Source organism: Moschus berezovskii, chromosome 20 (genome assembly GCF_049115385.1).
Source record: "Moschus berezovskii isolate FMDL1 chromosome 20, NW_MosBer_1.0, whole genome shotgun sequence".
NCBI classification, from domain to species: Eukaryota; Metazoa; Chordata; class Mammalia; order Artiodactyla; family Moschidae; genus Moschus; species Moschus berezovskii.
This window is the reverse complement of record NC_142479.1, coordinates 60,193,789-60,214,771: the sequence shown is the minus strand read 5'-3', so window position 1 is coordinate 60,214,771 and position 20,983 is coordinate 60,193,789. Positions and strand designations below refer to the sequence as shown.

Here is a 20,983-nt window from a genome sequence, read left to right as displayed (position 1 = left end):
GCTCCAGGTCAGGCACCCAGCAGCTCCCAGTGACCTGAGAGGAGAGCATTTGTGAAGCAGGAAGAAGGTAGGGGAAGGAACAGTTTACCGCAGAAAGCCTCAGGTATATTCAAGATTGGAGCCCTATAGCTTGTTAAGTGGCCCTCAGGGGACTTCCCTGGTGGTTCAGTGTTGGGAATCTGTTCGTCCAATGCAGGGGACACAGGTTCGATCCCTGGTCAGGGAACTAAGATCCCGCATGCCATGTGGTGTGGCCGAAAAAATAATAAAACAACACTTAAGAAAAAAAAATGAACCTCTGCTTTTGGCACCTTCACTTTTGCCATTGTGTGTACATGATGCTATATTGTATGTGTGTATATTTCCTGCAGAGTATGTGTATATGTATATACAAAATTTTCTTTATTGTAGTTCATGGTGTGGGTTAAATTTTCAGAAAATGTGGTACTATATAAAGTGACAATTCTTCACAGTAAGTACCAATACTTAGAGACAGTCCCTTGTATGGTCTTCTAGACTTATTCTGCTCATTCATCACGTGCACACACAGTTTTGACTTGTTTATCTTTGTTTTTACCAAAAAAAAGAGAGAGAAACCTGTCAAACATTCTACCTTATAACTTTTTCTTAACAAATACAATATAGATGTACTTTTGTCCATATCAAGAAATAACAGATCTTTATCATTTTAGTAACAACTCAGAATCCTGTTGTAAGGATATGCTCATTTCATTTTAGTTTTTTAAATTAATTTATTTTTTGAAAGTGAAAGAAGATTTTATTCAGGGAGGGAACACACTCCATAGACAGAGTGTGGGCCATCTCAGAAGGTGACAGTCACCTGCCTCATTTTATGTTGATGGACATTTAGGAATTTTTTTCCCCAGTCTTTTGCTTTTAAGACAGTCTTGCAGTGAACATTCTTGTAACGTCTATAGTTTCGTGAGTATTTTATGATTATTTATGTGTCAAAGTCTTTTTTATTTAATTATTTATTTCTTTATTTTTGGCTGTGCTGGGTCTTTGTTTCTCTAGTTTCAGGGTGTAGGGACTACTCTAGTTCTGATGTGCAGGCTTCTCATTGTGGTGGCTTCTCTTGGTGAAGAGGGCTCTAGGGCACACAGGCTTCATTAATTGTGGCACAAGGGCTTAGTTGCCCTGTGGCATGTGGAATCTTCCTGGACCAGGGATCAAACCCATGTCCCCTGCTTTGGCAAGCAGATTCTTAACCACTGGACCACCAGGGAAGTCCCTGTGTCAAATTCTTGATTCAAATGTTTTGTGCATTTTCAGTATTGAAAAATATCACCAATGCGCTCCTCCAAAAGGATAAACTTTTCCATCAAAAGTGTTCATTTTCCCACATCCTCATCAACACAGTGTATTATTGATGTTTTCTCTTTTATTGACTGCCTTGTGAGCAGCTTGCAGGATCTTAGTCCTCAGTCAGGGATTGAACCTGGGCCGCAGTAGTGAAAGCACCGAATCTTAACCACTAGACTGCCAGGGAGCTCCCAATATTTTTGTTATTTTTGACAGTCTATTATAATTGAGGCACGATGGCATGTCACTACTGTGATTTGTATTTCTTTGGTCTTTAGTGAGGTTGAGTATGCTTTTTACATTTGTGAATGTATGCTTTTATATCCCTTCATGCCTGCCTGTTTACATATACTTTGCTCATATTTGCCTACTGCTTCTGATTGATTTGTTTGAACCCTTTATAGATTAAAGGAATGAGTTCTTTGTCAGGTGCCATGCAAAAATTTACCCAGTTTGTCACTTATCTTTATTTTTTACTTCCATGAAAAACTTTCAATCTTTAGTTAAAATCAAAGTTTTGCATCTTTTATCCTTACGGTATCAATTTATGCATCTTTTTTTTTTTACGGTGTCCAGTTTTGTGATTCATACCTAAAGTTCCTCCACACTCCAAGATTATTAAAGCAAAAAATGCACCTCTGTTTTCTTTTACTGTTTCTGTGGTTTAATTTTTTTTCCTCTTGTGTATTTAGATCTCTGACACATTGAGTTTGGGTGTCAGGAGAAAATCTTTAGTTATTATCAAGCTACCCCAGAGGGTATTGTTGAATGTCCTAAAAGATGCCATCTCTTTTTTTGACTCTTACTCAGGAAAACAAACTCCTTTTTTTTTTTAATAATAGCTTTTTATTGTGACTTTAAATGACTTTAGAGTTAAAAAAAAAACTAACGAATATTAAAGTAGTAGGTCACTTTAAATTTACTTTTGGTGTTTTTTTAATGTCCTTATCTGTATTTTACATGGCTGTAATTGGTGTATATACTGCCTTACGCTCTGCTGGGTGTTTTGGTGGAAGCAAAGGCCTGGCTCTACTTCCCTCACTGTGTCCGAACCCTAATATCTGACCCATATTTTATTAAAACAGTGTTTTTCAAACTGCATGAGTCATGAAATCAATTTAGTTAGTCACAACCAGCATTTTTAAAAAAGAAATAGAATAGACTAAAAAACACTTTGCAGGGGCATATGGCATTATTTAAAAATTCATTTCCATGAAGCTGAACTTTGGAAAGCAAGGGACTATCTAAGCTGAAATGCCAGAGATCCATGAACTGGTATGAGAGTTACCTAGAAAATCCTTGGTGGGCAGGAGAAGGGTCTGATTCTCACTGCTGTGATTATTTCTGAAGTCATTTGAAAAATGTTCTTCAGATGAGATGTAGGTTTGACCTTTGGGAAGCTCAAAGTTAGAGAAATGAAATTAAGAAGAGGGCTGAAGATGCAAGAGTGAGCGAGAGGGAGGGAGCACCAGAGCAGCCTAGGTGAAGGTTTTTGAGAAGAAAGGTTGAATTTTTTTTAATTAATAAGGAAAAACTGGTTGGCATGTAAAAGCACAGAAAAGGGGAGGGAAGTGCCTTTTCTCCTCACCCAGATTTGAACCTGAGTCCAACCAGCTTGTCCTCTTCTCGTAGAATCCTTCTCTAATCCCAAGTTCCACATCATCCCCGAGGGAAAGATCACAGAAGGAGATGACCTCCAGGTCAAGTGCACCGTTCAGGTGACGCACCAGGCCCACTCATTCCCGGAAATCATCATCCAGAAGGACAGGGAGATTGTCGCACACAACAGCCTCAGCAGTGAGGCTGTGTACTCCGTGATGGCCACGACAGAGCACAACGGCAACTACACATGCAAAGTGGAAGCCAGTCGCATATCCAAAGTCAGCAGCGTCATGGTCAACATCACAGGTAGGGTTGCTGGAGGGCGTCGGCATGTGGCGGGCTCACGAGGTGTCTGTGCTGGAATCCGGGCTGGGCAGTGAGAGCTGGTTCTTCTGCTCCCTCTGGTCTGAATGGGTGTGCTCAGGCAGGGCCGTGGTGCTCATGGGGAGAAAGTCAGTGCAGAGTGAGTCAGCAGTCCACTGTGGTGCTTGTGGGTGCAGGTTGGGCGGTCAGATCCCAGCCGGGCCACTCAGTAGATCTGTGACCTTGAGTGAGTGACTGACCGTCTCCTTGCCACAATTCTGACATTGGAGTGATGATAGCACTGCAAGACAGTTATAAGGACTAAATGCCATCGCCTTTCCTACAGAGCCGCATACAGAGTAAGCACTCAGCAAATGTTAGCTGGTGTTTCTATTATTATGTTACATTTTTCTTCCCTTTGTGCCAAGTACTGTGCTAGATCTCTACATCCCTGTGGAGGTCCTTAGACAGGGTCAGGAGCAAGAAAGCATTACTAGACTCAAAAATAATGGTCACAATTCCTCTTTGTTGAATACGCTTTGCCTGGTTTACATACATTTTCATTTCAAGCTCATAATTATGCCATAAGGTAGGTATTATGATGCTGGCTTTATGGATGTAGAAACCGGAGCTGAGAAGTCAGGTCACTCACCTAATGATTACAGGATTGCTGAGTGGCAGAGCAAGAGTTACCCCCCAGCCTGTTAGATTTCCAAACCTATGTACTTAGAAAGCTCCCCTGGATGCCTTCCTTCTTTACCTGGCTTTACTTTTCATTTACTTATTTAATTTGGGGGCTGTACTAAGTCTTCATCAGAGAAGGAAATGGCAACCCACTCCAGTATTTTGGCCTGGAGAATCGCATGGACAGAGGAGCCTGGTGGGCTATAGTCCATGGGGTCGCAAGGAGTTGGAAACAACAGAGCACGCACAGACACCCAAGTCTTCATTGCTGCATTTTGGCTTCTCTAGTTGCAGTGCATGGGCTTAGTTGCCCTGCCGTGGATGAGATCCCTGACCAGGGATCAAACCCATGCCCCCTGCAGCAGAAGCTCAGAGTCTTTTTTTTTTTAGTTTATTTTAATTGGAGGCTAATTACTTTACAATATTGTAGTGGTTTTTGTCATACATTGACATAAATCAGCCATGGGTGTACATGTGTTCCCCATCCTGAACCCCTCTCCCACCACCCTCCCCATCCCATCCCTCAGGGTCATCCCAGTGCCAGCCCTGAGCACCCTGTCTCATGCATCGAACCTGGGCTGGCGATCTGTTTCACATATGATAGTATACATGTTTCAATGCTATTCTCTCAGATCATCCCATCCTCACCTTCTCCCACAGAGTCCAAAAGACTGTTCTATACACCTGTGTCTCTTTTACTGTCTCGCATACAGGGTTATCGTTACCATCTTTCTAAATTCCATATATATGCGTTAGTATACTGTATTGGTGTTTTTCTTTCTGGCTTACTTCACTCTGTATAATAGGCTCCAGTTTCATCCACCTCATTAGAACTGATTCAAATGTGTTCTTTTTAATGGCTGAGTGATATTCCATTGTGTATATGTACCACAGTTTTCTTATCCATTCATCTGCTGATGGACATCTAGGTTGCTTCCATGTCCTGGCTATTATAAACAGTGCTGCGAGAAGTGCAGGGTCTTAACCACTGGATGGCCAGGGAAGTCCCTACCTGACTTTACTTTTCAAAACAGCCTTTACGAGCCAAAAAAAAATGTTCTCTGCCTCTCCTGTGTATTGTATATCTTTAGGCACGAGAATGTTAAGGTGGTGAGGGTATTATCTATTTTATCCAGTGCTATATCTCTAACAGCTGAACAGTACCTGGCACACAGTAGGCTTTCAATATATATTTGTTGGATGGACAGATGAGCATTGGGTGACAGTGTTCCAGAGGCAGAGAGAGTCAGCACTTTTTGGTTCCCAAGTGAAAGTGTTCATTCGTTCATCATTCATTTGCTTATTTACTGAAAGCCTCCTCCGTGTCAATATAGACTTTGCAGTCACAGTGACAGTACCCAGTATCATAGGTAGGCTCCCAACTACCCAGCTAGGTGACTGGCAGCTGTTGGATCCTGCTGGTCTATACCAGGTTGGCTCCTGCTAGCGATTTAGTTTATTATTGATAATGGCAAAATTTTGATGGCACATATATTTTAGATAAAATATAATTATCTTATTAGAGAACAGTACTCAGTTCAATATATATTGAGCACCTTCTTAGTGCTGGGCAACTTTGGGGACCTAGGGAGCTGCCCCTATGCAGCTTTGAAGAATTTCACAGACATAAATAGATGATGAGAATGTGATGCAATGATCAACTCCGTTAAAGAGATGGTTGTATGGTCATGGGAGCAGCAGGGACCACGTGGCAAATACAAGAGCAATTTCAGGGCTTAGAGCAGCACTCCAAACCCTCGGACAAGGCTACTTTAGGGAAACGTGAGGCATCTTTGAACCACAAGATACTACTGTTGTAGCTGATCCCACATCAGAAGTTTGAGTCACGCTGAGTATGTGAGTCAATCAGAAGGTGAGGCTCCCTGGCCCAAGAAAGCACAGTGTTAGGCTTGGCCGGCCCTTTCCATCCCCTCAGTCTGATGCTCTGTGCTCCTGTTCCATGTAGAGCTGTCAGAGCCATACCAGGGCTGGCAGGCCACTCCCCCACCTTCAAGTGCTGCACGCCCTTGGACCTGGCTCCAGGCCCACTTCTGCAGCCTATTCTCCACTCCCCTGTTGCTATCCAGCCTCACTATGAGTGGTTCTATAGAGTGAAGTTAGAGGCTCACAATAATTTTGTGGACATCAACATCATTGAATTAGTCATTTGTCTTTGACTTGAAAGTGGGTTTCCATCACCTCTCACTGTTCACGTTTTCAGATCCAGGTGCTGCCAGGTCTCCCGACTCTGTCCTGTCTTCTCATCTCTACAATCACACCCTCACTCTGGCCCCTCACAGCAGGATGTCATAGGGGTTCCCCAGGCATTTCTGCTCCAATTCACCCTTCAACCAACCTGTAGGAGAAGCACCTATTTGACTTCATTATTCCTGGGCTTTATGGGCTTTCTTGGTGGCTCCGTTGGTCAAAAACAAAAGAAACCCGCCTGCCAATGCAGGAGATGAAAGAGACCTGGGTTTGATCCCTGGGTCAGGAAGAACCCCCAGAGAAGGGCATGGCAACCCACTCCAGTATTCTTGCCTAGAAAATTCCATGGTCAGAGGAGCCTGGCAGGCTACAGTCCCTGGACTTGCAAAGAGTCGGACATGATTGAGCACGCATGCATGCACACATACACACACACATGCTTGCACACACAAACACATACACATCTTCACCTAGACTCCAGCCCCTTCCAAACATCTCACCCCACTCTGCCTGGAATATTCTTTCTGCTTGGTCACTGGAAGACCTCTACTGTCCTTAAAGACCAAGCCCCATATCTCCCTCTAGGAACCTCCCAGCAAGAGCCCATGGGACTCTTCAGTTCCCATCACACTCTTCCCCTGTCTACAGATCAACAGTCACTATAAAGATTTAGCATCTGTCTCCATAATCCTGAGTGAGCTCTGGAAGGTCTGTGGCTCAGTTCATCTGACAACATTGATACTTAGCACAGAGCCTGGCACGTTCTAGGAACTCAGTAAATATTTGCTCAGTGAGTGAATAAAAGACTTACCCTTATTAACCCGAGTGATGGTCCAGCAGGTCTGTCTACATCACCTCCTTTACAAACAGATTATTCCCTAACAACATCTCATTCTTAATTCTAAACCATTGTCGACCTACCCTAGCAAGATGTTTTGTATTTTTTGCATTTTTGTTTATTTATTTTTAAATGTGGAATCATTTCTGTGGGATTCTTCCTGAGGTTTTTTTTTTTAACTTTTTTGGTATTTGTCCAGTGAGATTGTAAGGCCCTTAAGGAGGTCAATTTCTTTCTCTTTTTTCCTACTCCTAACCTAGAGCTTTATTTCATTTTATTTCATTTGGCTGTGACTGGTCTTAGTTGTGGCATGCTGGATTTTAGTTGCCCTTCTTAGTTGCAGTATGTGGGATCTAGTTCCCTGACCAGGGATCGAACCCAGGCCCCAAGTATTGGGAGCATAGAGTCTTAGCCACTGGACCACCAGAGAAGTCCCCTAACCTAGAGCTTTTGATGGTGATCTGAAAAGAGGTAAGTCGATGTTCATTATATGGAAGAAAGGAGGGGTGGAATGTGCCTCAATGAATTAGTTATTAGGAGATCACCTGGCTTACAGTGTTATTTTATTCCCTATCAAGGAAACTAAGAAGACACTGTGTACTGATAATAATTATGATGGAAATGACTTCCATTTCCATCCATGGAATATCAATGATAACCATGACAGTGTTGGTTTTTACTTCCAAATCTGTATGGCAGATCAAATCCTAAATTTAGAGCCAAAGGTAGAATTTGACCCCTGAGTCCTGATTGCATTCTCAAACCCCTAAGGAGGTTTTCTAAGAGAAATTTCAAGTCTTAGTCTCTTTCTCAATATGAAGATAGTCTCAAGTGCCACTGGCTCCTTCTTCCTTCTGCTTCAAGGTTCATAACCATGGAGTCAGTGCTCATTTGCTTACCTGAAGGAGCCAAGTCTCCGCAAAGGTTAAGTAGATGATTAGTAATTCCTCTGCAGTTGAAAACAAACATTTACCATTATTATAAAATACTGGTATTGTTCAGGGAATATTTGTATTAGGAGATGATGAAACTTCTTGAAAGTCAACCACAGTCTTTAGTACTCGACATCCAACCTACATTATGATGCTAATAACTCCTTCCAGTAGCATAGAATGTTGAAACTGACCAAGTACTTGGCCTTGGGAGGCTTCAGGTGGCATCTTCATGCTCCTCCATGGGAAGTGCTGGAGGAATGGTGGCCAAGCTGCCTCTTCTCCCCAACTCTACAACATTACTCTGCTTCAAGTCCAGACTACATTCCCTCCTGCTTCCTGTCTGGGCCTCTCCAACCCCATCCATTCTCCTTCCAGAGATCTCCCTACAGAACACATCTGAAGCTATCCCCGTGACCCAGACCATCCATGGCTCCCGTTGTCCCGTGGGTGTAATCCCCAATTTTAAAAAATGTGATTCTCAAGTTCCTTGAAGATCTGCAAGCCTTCTTTTTCTTCTCCCACAGGGTCCCAGGCTGCCTGAACTTTCAGATGCTTGAACCTCTTGCCAGACCTTCCATATGTTATTCTCTCTTCCTGTGATACTTTCCATCTTTGCCTGGATAACTTACCCAGGAGTTTTCTCCTGATTCTTCAAGCCTAGGTTCCATGTCCCCTCTATGGGCTCTACTGCAAACACTATCTGAAGAATCGCCCATGAGACTTAAGCACTTTATAGAGTCAAGGACTGTTTCTTTTTTACTGCTGCCTCTCCTCTGCCAAGCAGAGATGGCCTGAGATAAATACTTGTGGGATGAAATAAGCGAGTGGATGAACACACAAGTGAACGCCTGAGTCATTACTTGCCACATTACAAATTGCCAAAGTTTTCTAATCTGTGTCCGTAAGATAAATGAGGGAGGCAAACCTGCCATTGGAATCCCAGGAGAAGAATGAACCCTGGCTCGTGAATTGCATGATCATCAGGTTCATGAGAAGCAAAGGGAAACTTTGCGCAGGAAGTGGGGAATTGGTTCTCCTAGAAGCACCTGGGCCACAGTCCTCTCCATACAGGGGACTGGGGAGCTGGTACCCACAAACATCTCACCCCATTCCCACTCACTGTTCTTTTCAGAGCTGTTTTCCAAGCCTAAGCTGGAGTCTTCAGCCACACATCTGGACCAGGGCGAAGATCTGAACCTGTGGTGCTCCATCCCAGGAGCACCTCCAGCCAACTTCACCATCCAGAAGGGAGGCATGACTGTGTCGCAGACTCAAAATTTTACCAAGAGAGTGTCAGAGTGGGACAGTGGGTCATACACCTGTGTCGCAGGCGTCGGCAGGGTGGTCAAGAGAAGCAACACAGTCCAGATAACTGTGTGTGGTGAGTACATCCTCCTGGCCCTGAGAGCCTCTGGACTGAATGGGAGAAAGGGAATTGATCTCCAGCCACCACCCTCTCCAGTCTGAAGATGGTTCAGACTGAGGCAGGATAAAAACCCAGGGGAAGAGGGAGGGGGATTTGGAGAGAGGAGTGAAAACAAGAGGCTGTGGGCAGCAAGTGGGTATTTCTGCTCAGGGTACAGGTGAGATGCATCAAGAGCGATGTCGTTGGCAAAAGTCACGTTTGTGGCTTTGTTGTGGCTGCATGCTGACGAAGTGGCCTCCGAATCCACAGGATTCTGCTGCTTGAACAGGCACTCACCCAAAGAGTCAGGGAGGAAACACTGCTTAGTCAATGCTAAGCTTTAAGATTTTAGGGTTTTTTTTGCCATACCACCCGGTAAATGGGATGTTAGTTCCCTAACCGGGGATCGACCCTTCGCCTTCTGCAGTGGAAACTCAGAGTCTTAACCACTGGACTGCCAGGGAAGTCCCTAAGTTCCAGTTTTTGATTCCTCTCCTGGCTTACCCAAGGGGCTGGGACCCCTACTGGGTAGAAGTAGATATTTGGACCCCTTAGAGCCGGGCTTCTCAGACTTGAATGTGCACAAAACACTTGGTTACAGCACAGGTTAGATTGGGGTCAGGTTTTATCTTTAACCAGAGTCTTGGAGATGCTGCAGCTGCTGGGCCCCGGACCACACTTTGAGTAGCGGGATGTGAAATGCCAGTCAAGCTGTCACTGTCACTGTTCTTATTCGATAGTCACGGTCCTTCAGTGTAAATCCAGCCAAGATTTTAGTTTCAACTGAAGCAGGATTTTAGCGGTCATCTACTGGACAAGGAAATAATATACAAGACAAATGTGGGTCATTCCATTGTAATACTTTGTGTGGTTGTAGTTCTTGTGAGGAGGTCATTTCATCATATTAGCTTTATAAATAAGCTAATTTCTAGACAATGGCCTAGTATAATTCTTGTTTCTGAGGCATGAAACTTACTATCAGGAGAGCCTGAGGCACTGAGAATTTGTTTTAAAATATATTGTTGGGTACTTGTTATATATATATATATTTTTTTAACATTTTTCTTCTATCTTTTCTCAATACAAAGAAAGAGATATGAATGTGTGTGTATGTGTGCATAAGATATGTGAAAATATAAGCATATATTTAGGGGGTTATAATGTTTTTCCTGAATTTGTGTCATCCTTTTTTGTTTATATTATTCTCTTTCCCTCTCTCTCCTCAAGAATCTTAAAGGAGTTCCCTAAAGATAGATATGGCAGCAGGCATTTTATTTTATTATTGTTTTAAAATTAATTTTTATCAAGATTGTAGTTGATTTGCAGTGTGGCATTAGTTTCAGCTGTATAGCAAAGTGAATCAGTAATACATAATATATATCCACTCCTTTTTATATTCTATTCCCATATAGGCCATTACAGAGTATTGAATAGAGTTCCTTGTACTGTACCATAGGTCCTTATTAGTTACCTCTTTTATATATGGTAGTGTGTATATGTCAATCCAAGTCTCCCGGTTTATCCATCCCACTCCCCCCACCTTTCCCCTGTGGTAACCATAAGTTTGTTTTCTATATCCATGAATCTTTTTCTGTTTTATAAATAGGTTCATTGATACCATTTTTTAAGATCCCACATATAAGCAATATTATATGATATTTGTCTTTCTCTACCTGACGTACTTTACTAAGTGTGGCAATCTCTGGGTCCAGGCAGGCATTTTAAGTTAGAGCAATGATAGAGAAAGCCAAGCCCAGAGTCTGCAAAAGGAACACCTTGGGCTGGATGTTTTGTCTCAGATTGTTTTTTTTTTCTCTCTCTCTGTCATTCTAGAAATGCTTTCCAAGCCCAGTATTTTTCATGACTCCAGATCTGAAGTGATAAAAGGACAGACCATTGAAGTCAGTTGTCAGTCCATAAATGGAACTGCGCCCATTTTTTATCAGCTTTCGGACACAAGTAAGCCTGTGGCAAATCAGAGCGTGGGCTCAAATGAGCCTGCAATATTCAGAGATAAACCCATGAAAGATGCAGAATACTGGTGCAGTGCAGATAATTGCCATTCCCACACCAAGATGTTCAGCGAAGTTCTGCGAGTCAAGGTGATAGGTAAGTCTCTGTAATATGAGGAGAATCCATGGGGGACTGCGGTTTTAGTTCACATTTTCAAAGGTTTGGGAGTGGACAAGTGGATGGTACTTGTGCAAAGTCCATAAACATGACACGTGCCAAAGCAGGACCAAAGCCCAAGTAACTGGGCCTGGAAAATATCTGGTAGTTATCAATGTGGCTGGCATCGTCTATTTTCAGACATTTTCAAGTGAACTGTTGAAATATAAGTAAAGTGTCCCAACTTGAGGAAGCACAAAAGTTGTGCTTTGGGGTTCCCTTAGCATTTGCTGCTTTTCATTTATTTATTTGCTGTGCTGGGTCTTTCGTGCAGCATGTAGAATCTTTAGTTGTGGCATATGGGATCTCGTTCCCCAACCAGGGATCCAACCCGGGCTTCCTGCATTAGGAGCGCAGTCTTAGCCGCTGGATCATCAGGGAAGCTCCATTTGCTCCCTTTTGTAATGTCATTTATTTATTTTTGGTTGTGCCGCGTCTTCATTACTATACATCTCCTCTAGTTGTGGTGAGTGGGAGCTACCTTTTGTGGCAGTGCGTGGGCTTCTCACTGCGGTGGCTCTTCTTGTTTCAGAGCATGGGCTCTAGGCACTCAGGCTGCATTAGTTGCAGCTCCTGGGCTCCAGAGCACAGGCTCAATTGTTGTGGCACATAGGCTTAGTTGCTCTGCAGCATGTGAGATCTTCCCGGACCAGGGATCAAACCTGTGTATCCTGCTGGCAGGTGGATTCTTTACCACTGAGCCAACAGGGAAGTCCCTGTTTGTCCCTTTTTAGATGAACTGACAGTCCTCTCTGGGAAATGTAGACCAGAGCTCTTCTCTACCATGGACGCTGGACCCCTGGCAGGGCAAATTCTGTCACGTGTGGAAATCACAGCAGTCAGAGCTGTAGACTAACAGTCACTGGGACTCTCATACTCAAGAGAAATATACCATTGTCCTGGGGTGAATAATTTTCCTTGAGCCTTGGTCTTTCAGACCAAGACCTTTCAGACCTTTCAAACCTTTCAGAAGGCCTTAGGAGTGCCATTACTTGCATCTCTGAGATGTTCTGCATCTTGTTGTAAAGTGCATAATAAAGCTTCTTCTTCCTCCTTATTGTTTAAGGACTGCTTATCTACATGTGCCATGTGGACATCTTGAGTTGGATAGTGATACCTCCTATAATTTTTTTTCGGGGGGCATACTTGTCAGCTTGCAAGATGTCAGTTCCCCGACCAGGGATTTAACCCATGTCCCCTGCAGTGAAAACCCAGAATCCTAATCTCTAAGCCATCAGGGGACTCCCTGATTCCTCCTACTATTAATGTATAGCCTAAGAGTAACAATGTGGGAGGCCTAGCTTTGATCCCTGGGTTGGGAAGATTCCCTGGAGAAGGGAAAGGCTACCCACTCCAGTATTCAGGCTTAGAGAATTCCATGGACTGTATGGTCCATGGAGTTGCCAAGAGTCAGACACGACTGAGTGCCTTTTGCTTCACTTCACTAAATAACTATACTTCTCAAATTAGCATTGGTATCTAATAAGCACCTCATGCCATAGGTCATAACAAAAAAAAAAAAGAAGATATATTCTTTGTATCTCCTGATTAAATAGTGAAGAAACATTTTAATGTAGTTGAATAATAATGCAAATAAATATTTTAAAAATGTTACCTGGCAGCACATTATTAACTCTCCTGCAAACTCTCCTTACAGTGATGATAATAGGAATTAAGGGCTTGAAAGATATCATCTAGCTTGAGTGGGAAGAGCTGGGCCAGGAGCTAGGGTTCGATGATGGGTAGGCAGAGGGGGCTTAAGACGGTCTCTAGCCTAGTCAAATAGGTGATCAAAAGGCTCTGTGGGGCAGCTCAAAAGGCTGGAGATGGATGACTGGAAAGTAAGGTTGGGAATGTAGAGTCACTGGGTATAAACTCGAAGAGTAACTGAGCCTAACCATGAAGGGCATCAGTTGCCAGTCGGAGGAGCTGGGACTTTGTCCTGTGTGCAGTGAAGAGCTAGAAGAAGGGAGGAGGGCATGCTGAGAATCGGGTCTTGAGAAGATTCACCTGCTGGTCCCATCAGTTAGAAGGGGTGCGGACTTCAAACCTTACAGTGCTTTAAGAAGCTAATGTAGAAGCCCATGTGAAACTCTTGGTTTTCAGTATGTCAATATTGGGCTTCCCTTGTGGTCTAGTGGTTAAAAATCCACCTGCCAATGCAGGTTGGATCCCTGGTCTGGGAAGATTCCACATGCCATGGGGCAGCTTAGTCCGTGGGCCTCAGCTAATAAAGCCCACATGCTCTAGAGCCCACACTCCAAAACAAGAGAAGCCATCTCAATGAGAAGCCCTTGCACCACAACTAGAGAAAGTCTGCATGCAGCAATGAAAACATGGTGCTGCCAAAATTAATGAATTAAAAAAATAAAGTGGGTCAATATTAGTGGCTAATGTTTATGAGCACCAATCATATGTCCAACCCTGTGTGAACTATGTTAGTAAATTAGTTCCATTCACACTTACAATAGCCATGTAAGCACTATATTCATATCACCCTTATTTTACAATGAGGCAACTAGGACTTAAGATAAACAGCTGGTGGCCAGTAATGCTGGGAATTTTGGCCAGGTAGTCTGGCTCCTAAGCCTGGCTTGCCACCACCGCCTTGTGCTTCACAAGAAGAGAGGCTGTCAGGTCAAGCTGCACCATTCAGGAGCCTTCCTTGTGATCGACTCCTGCCACCCCACACCAGGCCAGGTGCTCACTTTTGTTGGATCAGCAGTTCCACGGTCTGGCCACCCCCTGCACTTACAAGAGGGTGGTTCATAAATCAGATCCTGGTCTGCTGATCAGTTCATTCTCACACTAGTAGTAATGTACTTGGGAAGACAGTTTAGGCTCAGTTTTGGTGGTGAGACATGGAGTAAAAGGGGCTATAGGAGGAATGTGAGTTCTGCTCAGATTTGCTGGGAGTGAGAGGCTGGCAGGGCTTCTTGGTGGAAATGCACAGGTTAAAGTCAAGACACGGAATTCAGGAGAGTAACCTGGACTAGAGCTGTGTATCTAAGCTTTAGATGCTGTGTGTTTATGCATTAAATGTGCAAATAGAAGCTATCATGTAGGTGAAATCACCAAAGATAAGAAGGGAGATGGCAAACTGAGGACTGAATTTTGCAGAAAGTCCTAATTTAGGGAGCAAAAATTGATGAATAAAGAGGAAGTGGCAGGCGAGGAGGTAAGAGAATCAGAGTGAGGCTTCACAGGAGCCCAGGGAAAGCTGAATTCCAAAGGAAGGGCTGGGTGACAGGTGAGAGCTGTAGGGAGTCCAAGGACAGGAAGACAGGAAGAACGTCCAATGTGGGTTTGACCTGCAGGAAACTTGGGGATGAGTTAGTTGGGAATCAGGTGACATTGGAGTTTCTTCAAAACCAAAAATGCAGTGCAGTTTCGGAAGCAGAGGGACAGAATTCAGGTTCCCAAGCTCACAAGGAAGTGGGAAATAAGGACATGAAAGAAATTGGTTTAGATCATTCAGAGGAGAAGAAAGACAGGACAAGAGTTAGAGAAGGCAGTGTGTCAAGGTTATTTGCTAGTATCTGGAAATGCCCTGCATCTGGGTTAAGCAGAGGGAGAGAAATCACACACACACACACACACTCACACACACACACTCACATATACAAACTCACCTAGAGTAGACCCCAACAGAACACATAAGCTAATCGTATAGTTAAGCTGAATGGTCAGTAATATTGGATTGGCCAAAAGGTTTGTTAGAGTTTTTCCATAATATCTATGTCCAACCCAATACTTGAGGTGGTAAATGAAGCGGGGCGGTGTCCCTAGCCTCTTGTGTCTAATCAGCGTGTGAGGACAGGTGTCCATTGCTGCCTTTCTGGGCTCATTGAGGGAGGAACTATCAAGAATGTGGGGTAACACGAGAGACTTGAGTAAAGGGCAAAGTCCAAGTTCAAGTCTGAGTCATGATTACAGAAGGCTGGCCGTGGCCAGCGGCCATGTCGTGTTCCTCCCCTTGCCCACTTCTTTGCTCAGCACTAATCCTTTTCCTGCCTTCCAGCCCCAGTGGATGTAGCCCAGCTCTCTATCTTCTTGAAGGAAGAGGTAGAGTCTGGGAAGCCCATTGTGCTTCGCTGCTCTGTGAACGAAGGATCCGGTCCTATCACGTACAAGTTTTACAAAGAAAAGGAGAGCAAACCCTTCTACCAAGAAACCTCAAATGCCACCCAGGCCATTTGGCACAAGCCCACGGCCAGCAAGGAGCATGAGGGACAGTATTACTGCACGGCCTCCAACAGAGCCAACCTTTCCAAACACGTGATCCAAAGCAACACACTGACCGTCAGAGGTAAGTCAAGGTCAACTGCAGAGTACAGTGTAAGCTGCAAGCTCAAGGCCAGAAAGCACATCTAAGAGGACATGGCTGGGAACTTAGTGCATCTTGCTGTGGGCCAAGGGAGCAACATCCACCAGGCTCTTTGGTGGCAGGTAACAAAAGTCCACTCAAGTATGAAAGAGGAATTGATTATTATAAGGAATTAGAAGGACTTCACACAGTCCTCATTACAAATTTCTTGGTGCAGAGACATCAACTTGGATCAAGCGTCCACTCATGGACCACCTATGGTCGAGGGGGCTGGGTCATGCAGAATAGACATGGTTAGAGGGGCCCACCTGTGTGGGTAGAAGATGATGTATAGAGAGGGGAGAGGGGCAAACAGACAGCTTAAAAAGCATCTTCTTCAGTCGTATGGTCCCCTCAGGTCACCACTGATTCTATAGCAGAAACAAACATTTCTGCACCTACTACAGAGTCCCTCAGAGGCAGATGCTCAGTGAAAGACACGAGTGACAAGGATATAAAAATCAGTCTTATTTGTTGCTTAAGTGAAGTGAAGTGAAAGTCGCTCAGTTGTGTCCGACTCTTTGCAATCCTATGGACTGTATAGTCCATAACATTCTCTAGGGCAGAATACTGGAGTGGTTAGCCGTTCCCTTCTCCAGGGGATCTTCCCGACCCAGGGATCAAACCCAGGTCTACCACATTGCACGTGGATTCTTTACCGTCTGAGCCACCAGGGAAGCCCATTTGTTGCTTAAGGCTGTACTATTTCTTGCTGACAGAGGGATAAACATATATTTTTTAAAAAATTTTTCTTTTTTTTAAAATTTCCAGTCTATCTTGCCCCCTGGAAGAAAGGACTCATTGCAGTGGTGGTCATCGGAGTGATCATTGCCACTTTGGTACTTGGAGCCAGATGCTATTTTCTGAAGAAAGCCAAGGGTGAGCATAGTCCTTTCTTTTCATCCTGCCAGGCTGCCCTGCCAGGGAACCTGACATGGAGGTGAGGGGCTTCAGCCTCATAGAAAGCTTGTGCCCTGGTCCAGTGGGAGCCGAGGGCATGTGACTGATGACACTTGTTTTCCTCCTGGGGTGTCACCTTCCTAACCAAAGATGTTGGCTTTGGTGGGTGTGAGCTTTTACTGCCCCTTGGAGTTAGCCAGACATGAGTGAAAGCCTTTGCTTTCTGAGTTGGGCTCCCAGGAAAAGACGAATTTGGGGGGAATGTTGCAACTACGTGTGATCAGAAGTAGCCCTTTGTGTGGGGCTTTGGCCACACCTATTCCTTCAGTTGGTAGAGTTGGGCATGAGTCGAGACACCCTCCACCCCCACCTCACCCCCCACCACACACACACACACACACACTGGATACTTCCTGGTTAATCTTCTGGTTGTGCTACAATTTCTACCCTGTACTTGGGGTTAGCCATACATAGAAGGGAAGCCAGGATTATCCACTGACACTGAGGAATCAGTCAACTAAGCAAGACTCAAGCAAAAGGGCACAGCATCAGTAAAGTCTGCAAAACTTTTTTTCAAATTTTGTTTATTTGTTTTGGCCATGCTGGTTCTTCATTGCTGCATAGGCTTTCTCTAGTTGCAGGGAGAGGGGACTACTCTTTGTTGCAGTGCATGGGCTTCTCACTATGGCGGCTTCTCTTGTTGCGGAGCAGGGGTTCCAGAGTGAGCGGGCGGAAGTAGTGGTGGCTCCTGGGCTCGAGAGCACAGGCTCAGTAGTTGTGGAGCACGGGCTTTGTTGCCCCCCGGGCATGTGAAATCTTCTGGGACCAGGGATCGAACCCACGTCCCCTGCATTGGCATGCAGATTCTTTACCACTGGACTACCCCCCCCACCCAGGGAAGCGTGGCAACATTTTTTTTGAGATAAGGCAGGTTCTGTTGGAGACCCCTGGGGCTGCTGCCAGGGACAGGAGGGACCAGATGAGATGAGGTGGGTTTTTTTCAAAGCAGGAAGGGGGCAGCCCCTCTAGGGAAATGGTCTTCGGGACAAACCGCTTCCTCAGGGTCCATCTGGCCTTTGTCTCAGGCCAGTTTGGGATTCAAAGCACGGGAATTGATTTAACCTTTACTTTGGGGAAGGTCTTGGAGCAAAGAGATAGACGCCCGTTTATCTGGTTCATCTGTTTCTTGTGCAATCATCTTCCTCTTTGCCACATTCCATGAAGGGAAGTTGCTGCTGGTTGAAATGGTCAAAATGTCCTATTTCATGAGAAATGATGTGAAATCTCTTGGTGTAAGACCAAGAGAAGACCTGCTTTGTTTATTTGTTTGTTTTCCTTTTTAAAAAACTGACTATATTTGGCTTTCTGTTCTCTCTTCTGATGGGTGTTCGGTCTTAAAAAAAAAAGTCCAATATGGTTGAAATGAGTGTTCCCATCTGATGTGGATGTGGGTTCGTCATTCTGACTTTGGTTCTTCTCTTTGTCTTTTAAAGCCAAGCAGATGCCGGTGGAGATGTCCAGGTCAGTGTCTTTTGGAAGAGGGGAGGCTGATCTGTGGGTGTGGATAGACTTGTCTGGCAAGGATTTCTGTCATTAAGAAGTCTTCAGTGGTTCTTGGCAAACTCAAAAAATTTAGGACCTTGAGTGCGAGCTATGGAGGGGTGTGTGTGTGTGTGTGTGTGTGTGTGTGTGTAAGATTGCTAACTGTTCTTCAGGAGAAGTAATGGCTTTATTCTGAGATCATGTCCTTTCTACACTTTTCCTTATGAAATTATCATGGTGGTAGATGGAATTTAAAATTTTTTAATTTAATTTAATTTAATTGGCAAAATAGAGTTTCCTTAAACAATGGTTGTACTATTCTTACTCTTCTTGAGATCTAAACTCCCCAAATATGGAAACTATCTCTCTGTTCCCTAGAGAAAACATTAACACAGGATAAGGAATCCCCTCCCGACATGGGATTCACCCAATAAAGGATTCCTCGTGTTCATGCATCCTTTGGTCCGGACACTGATTTCAATGGCAAAAAGGTTTTTGTCCGATAATCATAGACCTGAAGAAAGCATGAGTTCCCAATAAGAGAGTAAAATTTTCCTCATTGCAGAAAACTCCTCCTGGTTTTTCTCATGCTCTTTCTTTGACTATGTTGTTAGTTTTGAGTTAGAGCCAAGAAAAATGTTATTTCTTTTTCCTTTTTAAAATTTCAATTTAAGGCCAGCCGTACCACTTCTGAACTCCAACAATGAGAAGACATTGTCAGATGCCAGTACTGAAGCCGACAGACATTATGGTACTGTCATGGTTTTGTGCAGTTGTTCAGAGTTTTTCCCAGCTTGCTCCCCATCTCCTATCCTTCTGAGAAGCAGAATCCGTGGGCGGTAGGGTGAGGTTGAATGGAAACTCTGGCTTCAGGCAGAGGCGCCTAATCTAATCAGTCATTGGGTGGTGGGCTAGGAAGCAAAACAAAAAGGTCAGAAGAAAGGCAGAACATAGTGTTCTAATTTCACCACCTTTTAAATATCCCAAGGAACCAAAGGTGGGGAATAATTACGATGCTGTGGACAACCACGTGAGTTCTTTTCAAACACGGGACTCTGCCCCCGTGTAATCATTTTCCATTTGTAAGATAGAAACCAGCTATGGAATGAAGGCAGTGGTAAAACATCTCAGATGAAATTATTTATTGCAAGCACAAGGCAATTTCAAACTTGCCACAATGGGAAACGAATTTGAAGATTTCACTGTTAGTTCGGTTCAGTTCAATTCAGTCGCTCAGTCATGTCCGACTCTTTGTGACTCCATGAATCACAGCACGCCAGGCCTCCCTGTCCATCACCAACTCCCGGAGTTCACTCAGACCCACCTCCATCGAGTCGGTGATGCCATCCAGCCATCTCATTCTCTGTCATCCCCGTCTCCTTCTGTTAGTAGTGCACTTAAAGAAGTGGTACAAGTAGTTGTGAGGTTTATTGCAAGCTTGAGAGTCAGCTCAACCGGGAGCCAGTCCTGGGAGTTCTTTTCTTTCTTTCTTTTTAAATTTATTACTGGCTGCACTGGTCTTCATTACTGTGTGCAGGCTTTCTTTCATTATGGAGAGTGGGGGCTACTGTCTAGTTGTGATGTGCAGGCTTCTCATTGTGGTGCTGTCTCTTGTGGAGCGTGGGCTTAGCTGCCCCACAGCATGTGGGAGCTTCCCAGACCAGAGATGGAACTGGGGTCCCCTGCATTGCAAGGTGGATTCTTAACCACCTGACCACCAGGGACGCCCCAGGGAGTTCTTAATCCCATTAGATCTTGGAGAAAATTATTCAAGCCCTTAGCAGGGGTGCTGGCTCTTTCCCAGAGCTGGGCATGATTACATCACATGAAGAGTTCTGTCCCAGTTAGGTTTGGGAGTTGAACACTGATGTTCTTTTTTAATTTTGTAACAGTGTCCCACAAAATAAGAAATTTTTAGAATACCCTCTTTACAGGGAAGTCTTGAGAAACCTTTTGAGAAAGGAACAATTCCAATTGTACAGAATCACAAACTTTTTAAAAAGTAAAATTGTTTGTCATAATAAAAGTAATGTGCCAATAGAGCAGATATGTCATTTGAGAAAAATTTGGTGGATATTTAGCAAAAAGTAATCCAATACGGTAGAGAAAATACCTCTTTCTGGTAAAAGTGGATTCTGTTGGTAATATGTATTATGTGTACATAAGTATGGGCTTCCTTGGTGGCTCAGATGGTAAAGAATCTGCCTACAGTACAGGTTTGACCCCCGGGTTGGGAAGATCCTCTGGAGAAGGGAATGGCTACCTACTCCAGTATTCTTGCCTGGAGAATTCCATGGACAGAGGAGCCTGGCGGGCTATATAGTCTGTGGGGTGGCAAGGAGGTGGACACGACGGAGCGATTAGCATGCATAAGGACAAATATATGATACTTTAAATACTGATACTTGTATTAAAATAGAATTTCCTCTCAAATTTCCAAAATGCAGGAAATACTACAATTCTTATTATACTTTTCTCTGCATGGATTATTTTAGCTTATAAATATGTGTTAGCAATCACAACATGCGTACGTGCTCAGTCGCTCAGTTGTGTCCTACTCTTTGCAACCCCATGGGATTTAGCCCACCAGGTTCCTCTGTCCATGGAAATTTCCAGGTAGGGGTACTGGAGTAGGTTGCCATTTCCAACACCAGGGGATCTTCCTAACCAAGGGATCGAACCCACATCTCTTGTGTCTCCTGCATTGG

At 44.1% G+C, this 20,983-nt stretch overlaps 1 protein-coding gene across 4 annotated transcripts in view; it reads left to right on the top strand.

Annotated features, from left to right (window-relative positions):
• PECAM1 (platelet and endothelial cell adhesion molecule 1) overlaps window positions 1-20,983 on the top strand; it is a 63,684-nt gene that overhangs the window by 16,260 nt on the left and 26,441 nt on the right. For 3 of the 4 annotated variants that reach the window (XM_055408217.2, XM_055408215.2, XM_055408216.2), the window contains exons 5-11: window positions 2,956-3,231; window positions 9,026-9,274; window positions 11,132-11,407; window positions 15,489-15,776; window positions 16,605-16,712; window positions 18,227-18,254; window positions 18,950-19,026. In XM_055408217.2, coding sequence (XP_055264192.2) covers window positions 2,956-3,231; window positions 9,026-9,274; window positions 11,132-11,407; window positions 15,489-15,776; window positions 16,605-16,712; window positions 18,227-18,254; window positions 18,950-19,026 — 1,302 coding nt within the window. The remainder of the gene's footprint in view (window positions 1-2,955; window positions 3,232-9,025; window positions 9,275-11,131; window positions 11,408-15,488; window positions 15,777-16,604; window positions 16,713-18,226; window positions 18,255-18,949; window positions 19,027-20,983) is intronic. The other variant, XM_088829224.1, reaches the window with a different exon arrangement.